The sequence below is a fragment of the Nyctereutes procyonoides genome, unplaced genomic scaffold (assembly GCF_905146905.1).
Source record: "Nyctereutes procyonoides isolate TBG_1078 unplaced genomic scaffold, NYPRO_anot_genome, whole genome shotgun sequence".
Lineage (NCBI taxonomy): Eukaryota > Metazoa > Chordata > Mammalia > Carnivora > Canidae > Nyctereutes > Nyctereutes procyonoides.
The window spans coordinates 36,926,693-36,948,250 of NW_026575051.1; the positions used below are offsets into that span (position 1 = coordinate 36,926,693).

The window sequence follows — 21,558 nt, forward strand, 5'->3', positions numbered from 1 at the left end:
GTCCTGAATGAGCTGGAACCCTCCAAATTCTTCAAGTATTACATAATATAGGAAACACATAAAAAAAACTTAATGATAATACAAGGAGGATCTTTATTAGAATCATTGGCCTAGCATTTTTGAAAAGTAGAGGGCTGGCAAAAATATGAATACCACCTCACAACGCATAGGCTAAGGGAGTTATATGAGAGAGATACATAAGCAGAATTTTAACTTGAAGATGACATGGTTTAACACTACACTATAAAATGCACCAAACACTTGTAATAGCATCCTTCCTTAAAGAATCCACCTTTCCTCTTTCTAAGCATTAAGTATTGAAGGAAGTCTAAAGTGAGAATACTTAACTAAATGTGACCTACCCAAAGAGAAAACTTCAACCCCTATATTTCGAAGCTCTCTTGCTGGAATTTCCACTTCATCCTGGGATTTGCCATCCGTAATAATAATTGCCACTTTAGGAAAGCCAACTCTTGCTCCAGCAGATTCCGTGAAAGTATTTTTAATTAAGTAATCAATGGCATCCCCTGAAGTGAAAAAGAAACATGTTCATTCACTCCTTACCCCACAACTTTACCAAAATCAAAAACTTTTTGATTAATTTCAAAATTAATTAACATAAGAAAATTGTGCAAACAGGTATTTCATTCATTTTCAACAAGAACAAAACTTGTAAAACATACCCGTCATTGTGTTGCCACCTTTGTATGGAATTTTTTTAATTGCAGCAAGAAGCTCATCCCTTCGGTAGTACTGATTTAAGTTAAATTCAGTCCTGGTATCAGAGCTGTACTGAACAACTCCAACCCTTGTCTTTTCTTCTCCAATGTCAAAAGCAGACACAAGAGCACCAATAAAGTCTAAAATATACTTAAAATTATTTCTTCCCACACTCCATGAGCCATCCACGAGAAACACTAGATCAGTCCAGGCACTGACAGAGCATTCTGAAATACATTTGATATATTTTTAAATGATGTATTCTTAACTTTACCCATCCTTAAAGAACAAATTAACATTGCAAAACTTAAAGAATACAAATTAACATTGTAATAACATTAAGTTCTCTACTTAAGTCATTTTGTTGATCAGAATATATTCACATTGTTCTTCACCTACAACTGACATGCACAAAAGAACATTTTATTAATATACACAGAAGCATTTTCGGTGACTTTATTAAGATGCATTTATGGAACTATATGGCTCTAAATTACTATATAAGACATCGAGCAAGAGAGATAAATAGATACATGACCTACTCTCCAAGAGCATATGACCAAAATATTCATGCTATTAACCTATTTTTATAAACGACATCTTTCCTCTTTTCTCCAAGTACAAATTACACAAAACATCTGGGAAACACAAAATGAGTGTGAGTAGTGTCTTCATTACTTGGTATTTTGCAATAAATACAAAACAATTGCTGTCCTATTCAAGCAGATGTAATTAAGTGGAAGAAAAGAGAAAATCTTTTAAAATTCTCCTGCATTTTACAATGTAATTGTCTAAAGTTTGCAGTTGGTTAGTCTAGAGGGTTAATAGAGTCTAACAGAAGCATAGGGGCACCTGGGTGGCTCAGTCGGTTAAGGTTAAGTGTCTGCCTTTGGCTCAGGTCATGATTTGGGGTTCCTAGGATCAAGCCCTGCATTGGGCTCCCTACTCAGCCAGAGCCTGCTTCCCCCTCTCCCTCTGCCCCTCTCCAAATCTACCCCCGCCCCTGCTGAGCTCTCTCTCTCTCTCAAATAAATAAAATCTTTTTTTAAAAAAAGAAGCATAAATATGATGCAAGATAGTCAAAATATTTTATTGTCCTAATTATCAGTGTATTTAAATTTGACAATTTAAAACCCACTCTTACAAAACAAGGAGTAGAAAGACATTTCAATTCAAATGTAAATAATGCACATTATACCCTTAAATTTTTGAAATATAATGATTGGCTTTTATAAATGAACATCATATCTTTCCTTTTCTCTGCAGTCAGAAGGAAAACAGGCTGATTTTCACGAAAATCTGTATTCAAAAGACAACACTAAGTAAATTTTTTGAAGATGTTTTTATCCTTATAAGTCAGTTGGTGAATAATAAAAGAAGTATTTGGCTAGGAAGAGAAGGAAAGGGTCCTGGAAAATTTTGCAAGCTAAGTATAAGTTGCATGTCTAAATAATTTTTGCACACCATTTAATGGGCCCGTTTAAGTCTATTGGCTAGTCAATATTTGGTATAATGCTTTGACTTAGAATAAATATCGATGGTTCAAGGAAAATATTAGCATTATAATTGCATACTACAAAGTTCATTTCAGATTATTAGACATCAGAAAGAATGATAAACAGGCATTTGTAGAGGAAAACTCCTGATAAAAGAGAGTTTGTATTCAAATCCCTTTATTGTCATCCTGGGTCACAAATCCAACTTTTATAAGGTGGCAAATTAAAATCCAAGAATCCCTGTAAGTGTCCACCCCATAAGTCAGACCAAGCAATAGAAGACATAGGAGGCTAGAAATTACAAAACCTAGTCTGAATAAAATTCCTTTTGTTTGGTTACAAGTGCACCAAGGATCATTGTGTAACTTATTTTGTTTGGGGTTGGGTTCTTACTTATATATTATAAAGAACTTGGTAAACAGTGTTTTTCATATCTTTTTTCTTTTCTAATTTGCCTCTATGACTGTGGGGATGGAATAATAATAGAGGTAGTGTGAGAATGTATCGGAATGACCAGGGACATGGTTTCAAACTGCATAAGACTCCACTCCCATCTCTCATCCCACTGATTCACAGTCGCCACCTCCCCAACATCATCCTTGGAAAATGTGTACTATTCTTTAGATGTGTTAAGACCCACTTATTACCAGAGATGTCTTAAACAGACACTGAAAATGGTGACACTGCCATCAATGAAAGGTATGTAAATACCCAGAGATGGGCATAATTAACATATCCATAGATTTAGAAATAGATTTTTATGGCAAGAGTTTTTTCAAACACAAGGAGGGCATCTCTCTTGTGTTCCAGCTTTATATCCCTCATGTACTCCTATTTCTATTAGTTTGTCTTTGAGAAATGAGTTAAGTCTAGAGATGAGCTGTTTTTCACCTACTCCCAAAATCTTGCCAAAAAAAAAAAAGTGGACACACACCAATTCAGTTTACTCCCAGTAAAATGAATATTTAGTAAATAGAATGAAAAATTGACTAGAAACCCAGAATGTAGGTAGTATAACTGTTTAGTCATATATTACTATTATTTTTCTCTATTCCTTCTAGACAACACCTATAGAAATTAACAGGGAATAAGGTCAAAGTATGCGTATAGTTGGAACATTTCCTTTATATTACATTTATGACTTCTATAAAGCCAAGCAAAAATATTAAGAGAAATACTTACTTTGTATCTCTGGTTTTCCAGGTTTCTTCTCCCCTGGCTTTGTGGGACCACCTGTTTGAACTGAGTCAAAACCCTATTATTACAAAAATAAATGAACTCATACAAATACTTCTTAAAAATATATATATATAGGGATCCCTGGGTGGCGCAGCAGTTTGGCACCTGCCTTTGGCCCAGGGCGCAATCCTGGAGACCCGGGATCGAGTCCCACGTCAGGCTCCTGGTGCATGGAGCCCGCTTCTCCCTCTGCCTGTGTTTCTGCCTCTCTCTCTCTCTGTGACTATCATAAATAAATAAAAATTAAAATATATATATATATTGTTTTCCACCACTGTCTTTCAAATGTATGATCCATGCCCAGCTGCTCAGAGAATACTTCCAAATAATCAATGCCTTGCAAATAAATTATTGTTAATGATATTTTAGATATATTTCAAAAAGAGATTGACATTGTTGCTTAGCAAAGTTTAATATTTTTGATAGTTTTCACTCATAACTTTCCTGCTGCTTCCAGAGACTACAGTTATAAATCAAGAATGAATTAACATCCACTAATGACTAGGATCATAGGAAGAATAGTTTATACTGATACAAAGTAACTCTGCATAACAGATTAAATCTGAAAGTTGGAGAAATCTTCTGCAAAATAAAAGGCAGAAAAGTACTCTATATGTGTGCTTACTTGTTAATTGTCCTATAACTGGAACACTCTCTTCTACTTCATCATATGAAGTGATTGTCACCACATACTCTATTTCAGGTATAAGGTCTGATAATAAAGTTTCAGTGGTACTAGCTGCAAGGGTAAATTCTTTAGTGGGCCCATCTGGAAATATAGAAAGGAAAATATGAATGCAATAAAATATCTTTCACATATAACATAACACATTATAATGAAATTCCCAGATATACTCAAAATCTAAAAAATTAAATATATATACATTTCTACAGAACATCTAAACATTATCTTCTTTTATCTTCTAAAACCAAAACTTTGAAATGCTTTAAGTGGACCGGCATAACCTTTACTTATGATAATCATATTCAATATTTGTTCCAGGACTCAAGGATTCTTCTGGAATAAAGATACACCAGAATATCAAGCCGAAATCTCCCATTGTTTCTCAAGGTGAATGGTAGATAACAAGATTATTTCACAAATAAGACATGAAACAGAAAATAATTTAACTTTAAATTATGTGCTGGAGGAGAGTGAAGAAAGGAAGAGAGGATAAAAATCAACTCAAGAACAAACACCATAGGTTAAAGTTAAGCTATAGTGGGAAGCGGTCTGTGTGGAAGCAATGCATTTTCCATTCTCAAATGGTTGCATACAATAATGGGTAATCATAGTCCTCTGACATGACTTAACTAGATACCAAGTATTTCAAAACACACTGTACTGGATATATACTTATATATTGACAGTTGTGTACTCCCTTCTAGATTTTTTTCATTAATTCAATCAGGAAACAATAGTTCCTAGGGAGTAAGTGCCTGCTAGGATTTTTAATTATACTAAATTTTCATCAAAACAGAAATAATCAGGAAAGGTAACAGGCAGTATAATAGAACCCTGAGAAACATTCCCAGTTTTTGTGTGGAGCATGCAGAACCAACCAGGGCCCCCACAGGACAAGAAACCAGGGCTCTACTGGGTACCAGTTTGGGGAGTACAAGAGTCAGGAATTCCAACATATGGGGAAACTGATAGAACTATTTTCCAACAGCTTCTTTGCTTTGTGATGAATGAATTAGCTAACTGCAAGTACATTTGGGAAGAAAAGATTCAAAGAAGAAAAAGTAAGTTCTTGACCCCTTAAGTTCCCAGATCATGTTGAAAAATTTCTTCCCAACTCCTTGAGAAATTAGTATTTAAAATCATTAGTATTTTTAGAGGCTATAAATATTTAAACAGAGCTGTAGTGGAAAATTATATTGACATCATCCCTCTCTACTATCGGCCAGATGAGATATCTTCCTACCACCTGACCAATGCTAGTAGAAATGGTAATTTTCCCATTCCATGTTAAAACTAAAAGTTAATCAACAGAGATTAGTTCTCCACACTTGAGCAACTTCATAAACACCAAAGATAACTCCTGAGAACACCCAAAACAAGATGGGGTTTTGTGTTGTGTTTCAAAGATTCTTAGCCTAGGATCTGTGGAATCACCTAGCCAAAGTAAATTCTTGTCTTCCACCATGGCAGCTCACCATTATTCCAGAATAATGCTTCCTGAGTACTGAAATGTGTAGGACATTGGGTAAGGCATAACAACTCACTTTGTCACCTGACACTTTAAATATTAAAAAGAATATAATTCTTTTTAATTCAAGAAGATCAAGAAGCAAGAATATCAAGAAGCGAGAATTCTATCTTGTAAAATCAAAGATTACCAGCAATATTCTGATCAGACAAAAAAAAAGTCCACTTTTAATAGCACCAGCTTAGCACAGCAAACCATTTTAATAAAGTTCAACACTACAAAAATAGTGAGTACTAGGCTGCAAATCTGGAGACCTGCGTTCACCAAATATCTGACAACATTGTCTAAATTCCTAAGGTTTTCTAAATTTCAGCTTTCTCATAATGAAATGGGAGGAGAGAAGACTGGGTTCTATCATCTTTGGTGTCTCCATTTTAAAACCCCAACATCTCAAAACTTACCTGTTGTAGGGTCCACTGTTATTCTGTAACCCACAATTGGATCAGCTGGTCTTGCCCATGACATATGAACAGTATTTTCATCTATTATTTTAAAATTCAAGTCTGAAGGTGGGTCAACTGCAAAAGAGAGTTGATATCAATTACATTTTCCGATGTCACAAAATGGTCAATTTAATCAATAAAGAATTGTGTTGAGCAAAGCTTACTAAAATTGTCTTTGCATAAATTTGTTTCCAACAAATATAGAAGATATCTTGTTGGATAAGAATAAAATTAAAAGCTGACAAGATATGACAAAACATTAGAGAGTATACATATTACAGAGGACAGCACAAAACACTTTTGATTCTTGAGTTGCTAGGTCATCCAAGAATGGCCAGCAAAATCAAGCATAATAGAAACATATTTGGATACAAATACATACAAATACAATGAAATCACAGATAATAACCACATATGCAAACAATTCACATAACAATTAAAGGGATCGCAATACATGCTGAGAGCATTTTGAATAAGCATGCCAAATCACAACCTGCTTATAACCATAGAAGTTAATTTAGAACATTGACATAGTACTTTTTTCCCATCATGCAGAAAAGAATCAATGATATTTTTGGTTCATTCTCTGCATCATTGTCTTGCTATTAATTTTTGTTTGATAAATCTCAATCTGTGCAGAGATGATATACGAAAGTTAATAAAAGGGAGAAATCATGGGAAATTTAGCACTGTTACGTTGCACAAGGAAATATACATTTAAATGTATATTCACATTGACATAGACAATATTCAAAAATAGTAATAAGGGATGTTATAATAATGTATAAATATATAAAAAATATATCCCAGATGTTTATAAAACTATTATTCCTCCTGTTTACACCAATATGCTGTATGTTTGCAAGGTGTAAACCAACACTATTATTTTCTCCTTTGCAGCAGGTATACTCCATACTAGAAGTGGCATTTTAAACTAAAATGCCAGTATGGTCCTTTACAAAACAATGGTTAATTATGAAAAGACAACATCAAACCATATATTCATGGACATTTATTTACAGAACTTAAAGAAAACAGCGAAGAAGGATCAGCGATCTGAAGACATGACTGTGTATAAAAACTTGGAGAAGTCAATGACAGGAATAATTGAAAAGTACAGAAAGAAATAGTTTACATACAAAACTATACAGCTTCATGCATGTGTCAATGAAATGTTGACTTGTTTTTAGTTTCCCACAATGAACGAAAGCCTCCATGTACAATAGTCATTACACAAAGACGTTTCAGAAATATTTTATAATGATATTCTCTCTGCAATGTTCATGCCTCATCATGCAGCATTGTACTGACTCACTGTCAGTGCATGGTCAATGCATTATAAATCACTACTCTTGAAGTAGGTCAACAAAGCAAGATGACTTTCAGCCATACTCTCTCTTAATAGAGTATTTAAGTCTGAAAGTATTCCTTGTGAGTCAGATTCTTTGCATCTCTTTTGAGGGATTACAATCTTCTTTTCGGTTTTCACAGAGGTCAATTGAAATACAGTAGTAGCTTTGAAACATGAGTCACACAATTTAACTGGGGTTAGGGATTGATGTAATATTAACAGCACATTTTAATGAAAATAAAACAAATTAAGCAAACATTTGCTTTGATGAACGGCTGCTTCCAACTATAGGAGATGGCTTTTTATTTTCATTGGATATACTAGCAAAGGAATGAATGTTATTTTCTTACTATCCATACACAGGCAGTGAGATTAGACTATTAATCTACATGCATAGCTTAATTATTCCACATTCTGCTGTCTGTAATCATATTGCAATGTTTAGCTGTAGTCATCACTTAGTATAACAAGCATGCAACAAATGTTAATAGAACAAGAGGTATTAAGAATATCATTATAAAATATTGTTCTAGTAGCAATGGCTCAGGACAAATTTAATGCAAAGGCAGACGCAACTGGCCTGAGCATGCTTTTAAAAAAAAAAAATCAGTACATGGAAAAACAGTACCACCAACCTTGCAAGGAAATTGACCTGAAGCAGCAGACATTAGGTTAAAACTGCTGAAGGGCAGCAGCGGCCCACCTTGTTGGTTTCCAAATGACCAGGATTCCAGAAAAACTGAAAAATTGACTGTTGGGAAAAGTCTTTAACATTTCAGAGGATTTTAAGGTGTTCATAGAAACTCAGATGTGGTACTTGGGAATCAAAAGAAGGAAAGAATGGCCAACTAGCATGTGTACAACAGAGAGCCCACTGCACTTTTCTTCCTGCCACTTATAGCACATGTAAAATCTTTCAGGCTGGCCACTCCATGTATACATTTTTGTTTGTTTGTTTCATGAAAAAGATAACAAAGCAGGAGTGAGTATGGACCCATGTCAACTTGAATCGATGCAAAACGTAATTCTCATTAATTTTGAAAATCTTTTCTTTTGTATAAAAATCATTCACAACTGCCATTGCATTGTCACAAGCAGTGTCTATGTTCCCTGAAACAATTAAGATGCCAGAATATTTCAATATGACCTATCTATAATGGATTATAATTGCAAAGAGCCATAGTTGCATAGAATGAGAATCTGAACCAAGAGAAGTAGAACTCAAATTATAAAGAAATAATAAAACAATCAGATATATATTCAAAAAACCTGAACCTGAATACTGAAAATGAAACGACTAAAATTTTAAGCACTCATAACTCTAGTAGTTTTAATTTCCCACTTAGGAATAATGCTTTTTCTTATCAATAAGCTATGCTATGAAAACTGCATTCTGGTGATACTTTTGTCACATAAATTGGCAGGATCTGGGACTTTCTGAAATGATAATTACAGCTAGCATTTTCTGAGTGTCTACTATACAATAGGCAGAGTACGAGTCACTTTATATAATCTCTTTTTCTTCTCGTAACAATCCCGCATAATGTACCCTGTTACCCTGTTCCACACATGAGTCAATGAAATTCAGAGTGGTTAACACAGAAAATAAGCATCAAAACTTTGATCCCATAGTCAGACTCCAGAGCATACAATGTAAAGAAGAAACATCTGAGTGAATGACTAACTTTAGAAAGCAATATTTCTACATAAGTGTCTATTAATATATACCTATATATTTTTCTACTCTATAAAAAAACATTATTTGATGCCTGTTAAATAATAAATACGTGGTATTCAGATATTTCCAGTTCGGATACAGATAGAATTTAACAAATTAACTTTACATGCTTTGTTTAAAACTAAAGTATCTATCTTGGTATATATTTTGCAAAACAATGTTTTTCATTATGGCAACCAAAAGCAAGTCTGCCAACTGTGCAGAGATAATGGATGGATGAAAAGATGGACATATGGGAGAATAGTCTAATAAGTTTTGGTAACTTATAAACTATGTTAAAGATAAAGCAAAACATACTACCAAAATACCATCTTGATGAACTAGTAAGACCTTTTAGTCTGATCTCTGTGATAACAACACTGAAAAGGATACTACTCTAACATCAGAAACTTTTAGAAGTATGCAAAGAGTGGTTTTATTCTATGCAATTGGTATTCATTTATATGTTACATCCAAAGCTAGTGTAAGTTGAATGATCTTTGCCATGTCATATTCATTTCATTTGTGTTTGCAAGATACCAAAAATAAATAGTGGAAACAAGTAATGGATCAATGTGTTCTTTCATGGTTGACCAGTTTTCAAGCAAGAAAGAAGCACAGTGTAGGCAAACTACCACTAAACCAGGACAAGAAAACCTGGGTTTCATCTGTAACTCGTTCTGAAGTAATCACATTAGTTGACTGAGTTATTCAGGCTATCTTCCTGATTTTCCCATTTGGAAATGAGAAAGTCAGACTAGATGATCCACAAGTTTCCCTATAGTCCAAAATTTCTATTATGACGCAGTATTAACAGGTAAACATAGACACCGAATTATAGAAATATATATTAATTAGCCTCTTAGCTTAGACACAAGACAATTAAAGTGTGTCTTTAATGGCCTCAACTCACTGGTCAGTTGATATTATCCAGCTATCCCTCATAAATTATCAATACAAGTCAAACTTACTAAAATTAAAACCCTGTTTTTCACAAGACATGTTTATCTTGAATTCTAGAATTTCTATGCTATGGCTAAAAATTACAAATACTGAAGGCAAAAAAAAATCATTTCACCCTAATTTCCATAAGACAAAAATACTATATTATAAAAAATAAAGTTCCTTGTCTAAGCAGATAAAAGGAAAATCACAGGAAAGGAAAATCACAAGATGAGGGTGGTACCACTGTAAAAAAAAAATGAAGATGCAAAAAGTGTATGCCAAATCCTTTTAATTAGTATCATAAAAGATACTGTTTTCAACATATAAAAATTAAGTAAATAGAAATTGGTTGGAAAACAGTATAAATATAAGAGTTCAAGCATGATGTTGTAAAAGGGAAAGAGAAGTAACTATTACCATTTTACAACTAAGTTCCAAATGACATAGCAGGAAACAAGGGTGACTGTGGAAAGATTGAAATGCCCCCCAAAATTTCCAAGAAAATTTCTTTCTAGCCATTGTCCCCAGGAAGGTCTTGGCCACAACTTTTGTTAGCCCTTCACAAGTTCTTGGGACCGCTTAGTTGGTAGTTAACACCCAAGCTGTGCCGTCCAATACAGGAGCCACCAGTCACAGGTGGCTCTCAAGCACTTCAAATGGGGCCAGTTCAAAATACACTGCAAGTGGAAAATACATACCCAGTTTCAAAGACTTAGTACAGAATTGTAAAATAGCTCACTAAAAAATTTTATATTGATTACATATGGAGGTGATAATACTGTGGATATAGTAGGCTAAGTTAAATATACTATAAAGAATAATTTCTCCTGTTTCTTTTTCCTTTTTTAATGTGGCAACCAGAAAATTTTAAGTTACACATGTGGCTTGCTTTTGTGGCTTATAATATATTTCTACTCAACAGTACCAAACTAGAGAGTTAAGCCCCCCCAAAAATGAATCCCATTAAAATAAAATTATTAAATGCTGACCTAAGGAGGTGGGAGACAAGAAAGTCACAGTTTAAGAAAGCCAGAGTGAGAACTATACCAGACTGAAAAGATAAAATGTGAGAAATACAGAAATAATCAATAAATGTTTTTTTTAATTTTTATTTATTTATTTATGACAGTCACAGAGAGAGAGAGAGGCAGAGACACAGGCAGGGGGAGAAGCAGGCTCCATGCACCGTGAGCCCGACGTGGGATTCGATCCCGGGTGGGTCTCCAGGATCGCGCCCTGGGCCAAAGGCAGGCGCTAAACCACTGTGCCACCCAGGGATCCCGGAAATAATCAATAATATAGACAGTACAATGTTCTCTCTTTTTTTATTATTTCCGTATAGTTGACACACCATGTTAAAATGCTCTTTTTAAGAGCACTTTGCTAACCAGCCCATTATCCAATTGAGAATTGATTTTTTCCACTTACATCATCTCCAACCTAATTCTTTTCCTAAGAATTCTCAAATCTTTCTGATTTTCAAATAGCTATTTTCTTAATGAGCAATAAATGGGCCACTTCAGTGAATTATCTAAAAATATCTTTGGTAGGGCTTCCAGAAGTTCCTCAAATAAAATTCCTTCCTACCAACGACATAGAATTAAAGGCAACCTCATCTGAGTATTACTTCACAGAGGCCACTCTGAAAAGCCTCTACATTCACACAGGATTGCTCAGATAAAGAAGAGCAGGAAATTTCTATCACTTTTCTCAGCAGGCCACACATTTTGGAACTTCTGTGTTTTCTCCTAATCTGAATTTTTTTTTTTTTGTACCTGCAGTTCTGAAGTGGAAAATCAAACACAACAGAAAGTTTTAAAAAATCTCAATGTTGTCATGAGACAACTCTACTTTCCCACAGCCTCTAAAAGAGTGCGACCCACCCTGGAACTCCCACAGCTGCCCCGTGCCTTTCTTTTCTCCCTTAACTCCATCAGGAGCATTTTGTATTGAAAAAAAAAAAATTTAAGATGTCTTTTATGGTATTACCTGATTTGCCTTGCAGAACAATAATTCTAGTTTGTCAGGTCTCTAATGATACTGGAAGGCACACAGCAGCTCTCACTAGGTTACTACACAGAAATAACTTTTTAAATAAACACTAAAGAATTAGGGCATCAAGTGCACACAACAAAAAGGATAAAGTGAGGTTGAAAATCTAGCAAAGATCCTTCATTTTCTCCAGGTCAGAGTCGTTTTTGCAGACCTGGGGACCACAACACCATGTCCCTGCCCCTGAAGGCCTCCACTCGGGTCCTATGCATAGAGGTAAGAGGGGAGGCCCGGAGAGAGCCTGGCTTGCCCGGCGCCCCTTTGCTTCCTGGGTTGGAAACTTTGGCGCAGACGCACGCAACCTGTCTGCACGGGGCTGGGTCTGAGCCACGTTCCTCTGAGCCCCGCAAACCAAACAGGGACAACAGCAGTGACCCTGGGCCAGGAGAACACATTCTGGGTCCGGTTCTCTGCCTGCCACCCATCCCCTTGGCGGCCTGGCTGCCACCTCATTTGCCTGCACCGTCCGCCTCAACTACTGAGTTCCCCCACAAAACACACAGAGGCGCAGAGCCGGCACTGTGGGAGTCCTTTATTTCATGCTGTCACCGAGGTCGCAGCCCCGAGCCAGGTGGTGGGGACACCCACGCGAGCGAGCGCGCCCGCGCTCCGGGGCTCCTGGGTGGCAGCACCACGAGGCGGGAGTCCCGTGCGCAGTGCTGGGTGCAGCTGTCGCCCCCTCCCGGACGGCAGGTCCTCTCGGAAGGCAGAAGGGTAGGTGGCAGTGTGGACAGCACACCGCAGGGACAAGCGCAAGGAGACCACACAGCACTGCACGGGATGGATTAAGCAGAATACGAAAGAGCTGGACCTGAGAGCCGGACCACGGACAGACCTCAGAAGGGGGCGTTTCTCGTAGAGGAGAGAAACATCCGGAGAAAACACCAAGTACAGGGAAAACAGAGCAAGCAATAGTGGCAAGATCTTTTTTTTTTTTTTTCCTTTCTAGAATGCTGCATTGTGCATTGTCACTGAGGGAGGGGGAAGGAGGAGCATTTTACCTTCTGCCTCGATGGAAGACAGGAGCAGGGCCGCGCCCAGGGCGGCAAGCGCTGGGGGAAGCCCGGTCCGCATGCTCGGCCTCCCGGCTCACAGCCGCATGAAGGGATCTGCGGGAGGAAACGATGACGGTGTCAGAACCGGGTCCGGGCAGGCCTGGGACCAGGTTAGGACTGGAGCCTGGGCCCGGGCCAGGACCCGAGCAGATCTGCCTTAATCACCGCAGGGCCCGGCCTCGCATATAATGGGCCTATTGTGGAGCTGTGGAAGTCAAGTTCATCCACTGCAGTTCAATCATGGCACTAAGAGGGATTTCAAGTTTAAAGAGGGTCCTGTTCTCCCCGAGGTCCTGTTCTCTCCTGCTTAGCATCCCCGGGTGACGGCCTCACCAGGCCCCACATGACTTCATCCTGCCTTGGTGATGGCTAATTCAGAGGTCATTTTATCCCTGACTCAACTAAATGTCTCTTCCAGCTGGGGATTTTATTTGGCCGGCAGCTTTTTCCTAGCTGCTGAACTCTTTAGGTAACTGTACTTTAGTGGTCTCGGGGTAATTTGGAAAAGTATAATAAACCTCTTTTACTCTCTTTTTTTCTTCATTTTGTTCTGCCTACAAATATGCAGCTCTTTAAGGTCTGAAATGGATTATACAGAAATATGTAAGGCCCAACTGAAACCTGATCCTACTGCTAGCAGCTTTCTCCTCACATCTGATAAATCCTTTATCCAAGATGAGGAGAAAACAACTCTAAAATACCTAACCAAAAAAAAAAGACAAGCAATAGAAGAGACAAGATACTCATGTCTGTCTTCCCAAGATATTTTTTTATAAAAATTCTCGGTAATAATTAATATTTTCATTTAACTTATTTTCACTTCACTTATTCCAGAAGATTATAGGTATATGTGCTCCAAAGGAGAATTGTTCCGTTCTGATTTTTCCTGATTCTGTAACTAGGTTATTAATTCCCTAAAGACAAAGAGTCTTATTCATCTTTTGCGACTCCCAGCACACAGTAGGTGCTTAATCTATGTTAGCAGAAGGGAATCTTCTAAAACATTCTAAAGTCCAATCCAGAGACAAAAGCTACTAGCAATGAACTGAACTGGGAAGCTGCCAGAGGCAAAACATAAAAAGAGAGTTGACTGTGAAGTACATAAATTATTGTAAGGCAACAGACGAAGCCGCTTGAAAAAACGAAGTCCTGCTTGGGAATCCAAAAATGAGCCACAGGTCGAGCCCTCTTTGAGAAAAGAAACTGACAAGCTCCAACCATGCCCTTCCAAATTATTGGCACAATGTATTAGGGCATCTTTCCTCGGCCCGAGTGTAAATTGCATTTTAAATGTCTGATGAGCAGGCGTGCCAAATTGCCCGGAGCTCCTTTTTATGAAGCCAAGATTAAAATGTTGGCGCTGCTCTGAAGATTCAAGGGCTCCAGCGATTTCTTTCTTCCTAATTAACAGCTGTTTGACATTTCTAACCCTCTTCCACCATCGGTGAAAAGCAGGAGGTGAGACTGGCCCATTGTTCCCATCAGCTGGCCTTAACTTTGCTACAATAATTTCCAAGTCAGTTGGCAGTCGTGCTCGCTAAAAGTTAAAGGCTGACAATCCGACCCATCAAAATGCTGCGTGAAGACTTTTTTTTTTTTTTTTTTTTTTGTAAAACTCTGAACTCTTCACAAAAACCTTACCGGAGCAACTGCTTTTGTCTGGGTCTAGAGCGCCACCTATTGGCTGCCTGACTCAGCGGCAAGGATGAATCCCGATGCGCCCGGAGCATCGGAACGTAGTTCTCTACCAGCCTGCCAGTCATTCCCTCCATATGTTTCATCAAAAAAAAAAAAAAAAAAAGGAGTTTTCTCTCCTTTTAGCCAAAACATTTATGTGAATGCTTAGATCAGTGCTTCATTGAGCATTCTGAGACATAAATGTCTGAAAGCGGCCACCCCTACATGTCCGCAAGGATTTCCTTACATCGCCCTCGTGAATGAAGTGAGCCAGTTGCGGTGGCGGGGGGGGGGGGGGGAGTGGGGTGCTTAAGGGACGGGTCTCCTTCCACCAACGTGCCCCCTCCCCCACCCCGCTGGAAAAGACCAGCTCTTTAACTCCTGGGTCCAGTTAAAAAATAAAATGACGCCTCCTCCCACCCCACGGGGTTCCTCTAGATCCCGAGCGCATCACCTAACCTCCTCTTTTAGCCACTGCGACCTTGACCTTACGTAGCCAAGGGCGAGTTTGTCGCTCATTTCCTTTCCTGCACCCTGCTTCCCCAGTACTCCAGCATATGTGACAGTGGGGTCACAAAGTCCAGGCTGAGGCAGAAGCAGGGGGGAGGGAGGGGGCTCTGGGACGCCTCGAAAGGGTCACCTTTCCCTAAGGACACTCGATTTGGGGTACCTCTTTTGCTCCCTGGCTTCGCGGCTCGCTCCATAAATGATCCCGGCGCCCCCTGATCTTTATACTATGTAGGATTTGGGATGGAAACTACTTCAAGGGTCCCACGGACCCGGAGTAGAGAGAGCCCCGACCAATGCACTCGGGACGAGGTCGGGAGGGGGGAGCCTTCTCCAGAAGTTGGGAAAGTCGGCCAAGGCTGAGTCCCCTGAGGGCTGGATTCACCCACCATCTCAGATGTTTTGCAAAGCAAAGGAGCCAGAACGGTCGACTAGGAGGAATCTGTCTCAAGACGCCACACACACCCGCGCAGCTCCGATGAGCTGCAGAGCGCTCGGCCGGCCCTCCAAGGAATTCCGCGCCCGGCGTCACTACGATACCTTCCCGGCGCCGGGGCTGCTCTACAGCACCCCGGGGAAGCTACGGCCAAGAGACGACGAGGTGGCCGCAGAACCCGGGGGCACCCTTCACTGAAATCCGCAGCATCTATAGATGAAGTTCCCCTCCCACCCTGAACAGGGTGCTTTACGCACACGCAGCCGCCCTTACGTCCGCTGGTCCTTTCTCCCCCAAAGACACGGTGAATCTCAGAACCCCCAGGACACCCGGCAAATCTCGGGCACGGCTCCACTCCTGCGAGTCCGAACGGTTCTGGCCCGCGATCTGGTAAAGGGCTTGGGGCAAAGCAGGGAACAGACTAGGTGCACGTTCCCCTGGTTACCTTGGCGAGGTGTGCGGAGAGGCAAAGGGCTAGAAGCCGGACCAACCTGAGGCGGTGGGCACCGAGGCAGCGGCGGCGACAGCGGCTTCCCGGCGTCGACCCCCGCCCCCGCACGCCCGGGCAGTGGCCGCCGCGCTCCAGGAGCACCTGGCGGCTGCCGGGAGGTGCGCGGCCGCAGGGCCACCCCGGAGGCGAAGAGGCTGAGGATCCCGGGAGGAGCGGCGGAGGCTGCCCGGGGCCGCAGCTGCCCGCGCGCGGACGCGTCTGCGACGGCTCGCCTGGGTCGAGTGGGAAGAGGCTCCGCGCCGCGGGCTACTTAATAGAGGGCTGTTCCCAGCTCTCAGTTTACTCGGTTACGAAACGCCTGAGAAGGTGGACGGCTGCCACGGGGTGATGTATGCTCCTCCGGCGGTGAAGGAGGTCTACTTTTGGGAACGTGTGCATACTTCCAGCATTCCTTCGGCGTGAGGTGGCGAGCCCCGTAGTAGCAGTGGCCCGCCGGGGAGGGGGAGGGGGAGGGGGGCGGAGGGGGGGGCGGAGGGATGCAGCGAGGGCGGGGAGGAAGCGAGGAGGGGGACAGCCGCGGTCGGGTTCGCTGCCAAGGGAAGCCGCGCGCTCCTCTGCTTGGGGCGGGCTGGGGAGCTCGGGTTTCCCTATCCTTGAGATTTTCTTTAATGAATTTTTTTTTTCTGAATTAAGAACAGTAGGAGGGAGGGAAGCGACTCTTCTGTTCAGAACTGCAAAAATGTGTGACCGACCCCCACCCGCCCTTGCCCCATCCCCCATCATCACCACCTACACTTCCCTCCCCCGCCCCACCGCCCGCTCCCTCTCCGTCCTGGGTGCACTTAAAACCGATATACAGGGTTTCCATTAACTAACTGTCTGTGCACGCGGCGCGCCTTCTGTCTTTTTCAATCTCGGAGCGGCGATTGGAAACCCGAAGAGCAGCCCGCGCGGGCGCCGCGACGCGATGGCTTTCCCAGTCCTGTCTCGCTTCTCTGATGCTCTGGGACGGAACTGAGAGGCTTAATTTGAGCCAAGAGAGAGGGCGAGGGACGCAGTGACACAAACCTAGGGATCTTCAGAACAAGAAGCCGCTCGAAACCAAGTCGCAATCACCGTGGAGACCCTGAGCATAACCGGGCCCCCGGGGGGCGGGGGGGGGGGGCTTGGACCAAAAGCTTTGCCCTTAAAACCCCTTGGGGGTCAAGGAGAAGAATGAAGTTAAGTTTCCCCCAACTACCGAAGAGATGGAGGCTAAATGCGGGCAGACATTCCGCCAGCACCTTCTCCTTCCTACCGCCCCCTCCCCTCGGCTCCACCCCGTTGGCCCCGGGCTGGGAGCCTGGCACTCGGGGTTGCCAAACGGTGCTGGGCGCACGGGAGGCAGCGCGGGGCTCCTACGCTGTGGCGTCGGGAAAACGCCCCGGGAGAGGTTCCGATTCCCCTCGTCGGCGCCCTCGGCGCAAGCGCTGCACTTTTGGCCTCTAGACGGGCAGAGGTTAACGCTGCAAGGCTGTGCAACCCGGATGGAGGCGGGGGCTCGCGGGCGAACGCAGGAGCTGGGCTGGAATCGACCTCCCCGAAATAGTAAAAGCAGAGATTTTGTCACTGCTGTAAATCTCTCTTCCCCATTTGATCTGACGTCTGCAAATTTAACCTTCCCTCCAACAGGCGCGATACCCTCTGAACTTGCCTTGAGACCGACGAGAACTTGCTGAGCGCCCTCGCTCCCCCCCACCCCCCGCCACCCCTGCCCCACTCACCGCTGCCTCCAGCGAAAGCCAGAGGCGGCCAGAGAGAAGACTGGGGTGGGGGGAAGAATGGGGGGGATGGGAATCTCCACCTCTGCACATTCCCTGAGTACACACGACCCACTCGAAGTCCAGCTGGGCTGCTCTCACAAAGAGCCCACACACGCGCACAGCGCAGCCTCTTCCCCCTTCAAACTCTCACAACCCGGGTGTCTGGCACAAGCCCCCAAGGCGGGAGCGATCCCGGGCGTGCATAACCCGACGTGCACGACGCAGAGCGAGGTCACGAGCTCTTAACCCCAACCCGGGGAGAGCCAGCCTTCCCGCGGGCCAGCCCTCTACCCGCACCCTCGCTCAGATTCCTTCTAACGGACGCACGTGGGCTGGTGGCGGGCTTGGAGCCGAGGGGCAGAGATGTCCCGGCAGCCGCCCGCCGGACACCGGGTCGCGCTGAGACGCGCCCCGCAGACGCCCTGGCCTGCTAAGTGGCCTGGAGCCGCCAGGGACGCCCTTTGGGAAGCCGCCCCCCACTGTCCAGAAAAAGGATAATTGCTGCCTTGCACGCCAGCCAAGGTTGCCTGGGGTCTGCATTTCGCCCAGGTGGGGTGTGTGTGTGTGCGCGCGCGCGCGCCTATGCTTTTCTTTATGTACTTTTGTTGTTTTTAATTTGTGATGGCAAAGCTGTTGAGTGGGGAGCCATGGAACCTGGGCGTTGTTATTACATGTTTTAAAAGAGTTCTCTCCTGTCGCTTTCACTCAGAGCTGCGCTTGTATTTCTTAGCGGTCAGTCTCCCGCCAGGGAGCCATGGGGGTACCCCTTTCCTGGAGTGGGGAGGGGGGCTCCAAGAGCACTCACTTTGGGCCACTCTCCAGCCCAGACTGGCGTCCAGAGGACCCCGTGGCCATCCTCTATTAAGGCATTCTCTTGCTCAAAGACAGATTAAATGCATTAAAATAGTTGCTGCAAAGGTCTGTAACAAAACCACTGGCCTCAAAACACCCTCTGTCCCTCCAAAAAAGGATCTCTAGGCAATGCTTCCAAAGTAGGATGAGAGGAAGAGGAAGAGACACATCCACAAGCTAATCCAAGCACACCCATTCCCAAGGGACAGAAGAGCAACTCAAGGGTGTCCTAAGGGGTTCCTCAGGGGCCTTCCAGTGCGATGTCTGCACGGTTTGCCCCCACACACACACACACACACACACACACGGGTGGGGGCCCTTGTGCAAGCTAGCCTTCTACCATGGTTAAGTGAACAAATGGGTTAAAACACACACACACACACACACACCAAAAAACAAAACAAAACAAAACCATGTAAACCCTCTTCCAATCTGCCCCCTTTCGTAGAGCGTCCAGTTCTTGACACCCCTTGGAATCCGTTAATGTTTGCAACAAACTGATATTTATACATTGAGTCAGAGCTGGTTGAATTTATTCAGTTTGGTTGTTTCTATGGCGTTTAGTCCCGAGGCTATCCCCGGGGGTCTCCCTCTCCTCACTCTCCCAGTGTTCTGCTCCCACCTCTTCTCCCTCCGACTCCTGGGTTCCCGGCGGGTCCCGAGCTTCAGATTCCTTGTCCGACAGCGCGATCTAGCGGTCAGCGCGAGCGCCGCCGCCGGAGGGCAAAGGCCCACGCTGTCGCGCCACAGAGTTTTAAGTGAGTTTTTGAAAAATGTGTCATTCATTTGTCTGATTCCCAGGAATGGCTGAGAGCCGACAAGACTGCAGAACAACTTAGGAGGTGGCGTAAACTTTCTTTGTGGTTAACTAACCGCCTGTGGAAATTCTTGCCTGAAGCCTGCAGCAAGGTTTGGGTCAGGGGTGAACAAAGGAAGAGGTGCTACTGTCAGGAAGGAGTTCAGATTACAGGGTCATCCCTAGTTTATAAAAAGGCAAAAGCGGCCTCCTCATTGGCTTGCTTGCGGTTAACCTAGCAAGCTTTCCTGGAGCGGGTGAGGGTGCTTCCCCCACAAGTTCTTGCTGAGAGATCTAGTGGGGAAGGGAAGGGGGCCCCAGGCTGAATGTGCATTGTTTGTCCAGTTCTGGGGGCTGTGTGTGGGCTGTACCCGGAGTGGACTCTAAGGGTCCTTGGTAAAGAACGTGTTCACAAGGTAAGAGTGTGAAGAGAAGAGGCAGTACTCTATCTACACCGATTCTCAGGGCTAGAGAGGCAGTGTATCTGAAGAGTCAAGAAGTCACATCAAAAATGGTGTATCTGAATCCTCTCCTTTAGAACCCTGTGCACTAAGTCAAAATGCACTTACTGTGCAGCTTCCATGTGCCTGTACAATGACAAGCTCTGAGCTTGTCATTAAGATAATTAAGAGGAAAAAAAAAGATAATTAAGAGGAGGCCTTGCCCTGGAAATTGTGCCAAAGAACACCTGGGCCGCTTGACGCAACTTCACTGGCCCCCTCACAGCTCTGAAGAGTTTATGGCTTCAGAATGGATTAACATTAAAAATGAGAAGCAGTGGACAACTGCCCTCTGTGCTAGCAAAGCTGAAGAATCCAGAGACCAAAGCCATCGCTCAAGGAAGGAGGAGAGAAGGTACTGCACTCCTGCCTTCTTGACAGGTTCTGCTGCTTCAACAAAGAACTATTTCCGTGAAGTCTACAGGCTTTGTGCACGCCTCATCCAGACCTCTCACTTGTCCTGAAACAATCTCTCCCTGTCAGTGTCAGCAACTTAGAGCAGAAAACGATAACTACATCATGTGTATCCTCCTCCCCACGGTGGCTAGCTCAAAGCTCATGTGACCTCAAAAAGTGGTGGTTGCATGGAAAGCTATGAAGCCTAAAAAAACAAAATAAAAAAACATCTGCATCCTAATACAGTATTTTCTTAGGATGAACCATTCAAATTTAGTACAAGTCCAGTGCTGATGGGAACTGATTATTCAGTTGGCTCTGACCTCCTTGAACAAACTGAAAGATACAAGGAAATAAATTCACTTAAGAATTAAGAAAGCAACCCTTTGTCACTTCATTTCCATCAGCTTCAATACTGGTCAAGTCATCCTTACCACCTCAGGGCTTGGGATCTATTTATTTTATAACCATCAAAGTAGCACAAGGTCCGGGATTTCTAGTGAAGACCATTGCTCTGTGTGTGGACAGTTGGTATGTCCGAACCGATATAAACTTTCAGGTTGCTGGAAACTACAAAACATCATAGGAAGTAATCTTTTAAGAATTGGTATTGGCCTTCAAATTCCCTATTAGGAAAGTGAAATTCGACAGTGATGAAATCACAGAAATTTCATTGGCCCCAGTTGGAGCTCCTGTGTAGGATAAAGTGTAACCAGACTAAGGCTTCATTGAAAAAGCATTTTTATACACTTTCCCCTTCATTCAGCTACATTTATGAAGCACAGTCACCCAGGTACTCAAAGCAGACTCAATCCCTGTCTTTGAAATGTTCTTAAATCCAACATGAAATGGGATGCGCCCTCTGGTGGAAAAGAGAGAAAGGATGGCCCTTATCCGATAGACTCCTTTA

General features: G+C 42.7%; 1 protein-coding gene across 4 annotated transcripts in view; it reads right to left on the bottom strand.

Annotated features, from left to right (window-relative positions):
- Positions 1 to 16,718, bottom strand: part of COL12A1 (collagen type XII alpha 1 chain) — a 117,318-nt gene extending 100,600 nt beyond the window's left edge. For 2 of the 4 annotated variants that reach the window (XM_055329689.1, XM_055329691.1), the window contains exons 1-7: positions 16,343 to 16,718; positions 13,178 to 13,285; positions 6,070 to 6,186; positions 4,081 to 4,224; positions 3,399 to 3,458; positions 684 to 947; positions 363 to 527 (exon numbers count right to left, since the gene is read on the bottom strand). In XM_055329689.1, coding sequence (XP_055185664.1) covers positions 363 to 527; positions 684 to 947; positions 3,399 to 3,458; positions 4,081 to 4,224; positions 6,070 to 6,186; positions 13,178 to 13,250 — 823 coding nt within the window. In that variant the 5' untranslated portion in view covers positions 13,251 to 13,285; positions 16,343 to 16,718. Of the gene's footprint in view, positions 1 to 362; positions 528 to 683; positions 948 to 3,398; positions 3,459 to 4,080; positions 4,225 to 6,069; positions 6,187 to 13,177; positions 13,286 to 16,296 lie in introns of all 4 variants that reach the window. The other 2 variants (XM_055329690.1, XM_055329692.1) reach the window with 2 other exon arrangements.
- Between the last annotated feature and the right edge of the window lie 4,840 nt (positions 16,719 to 21,558).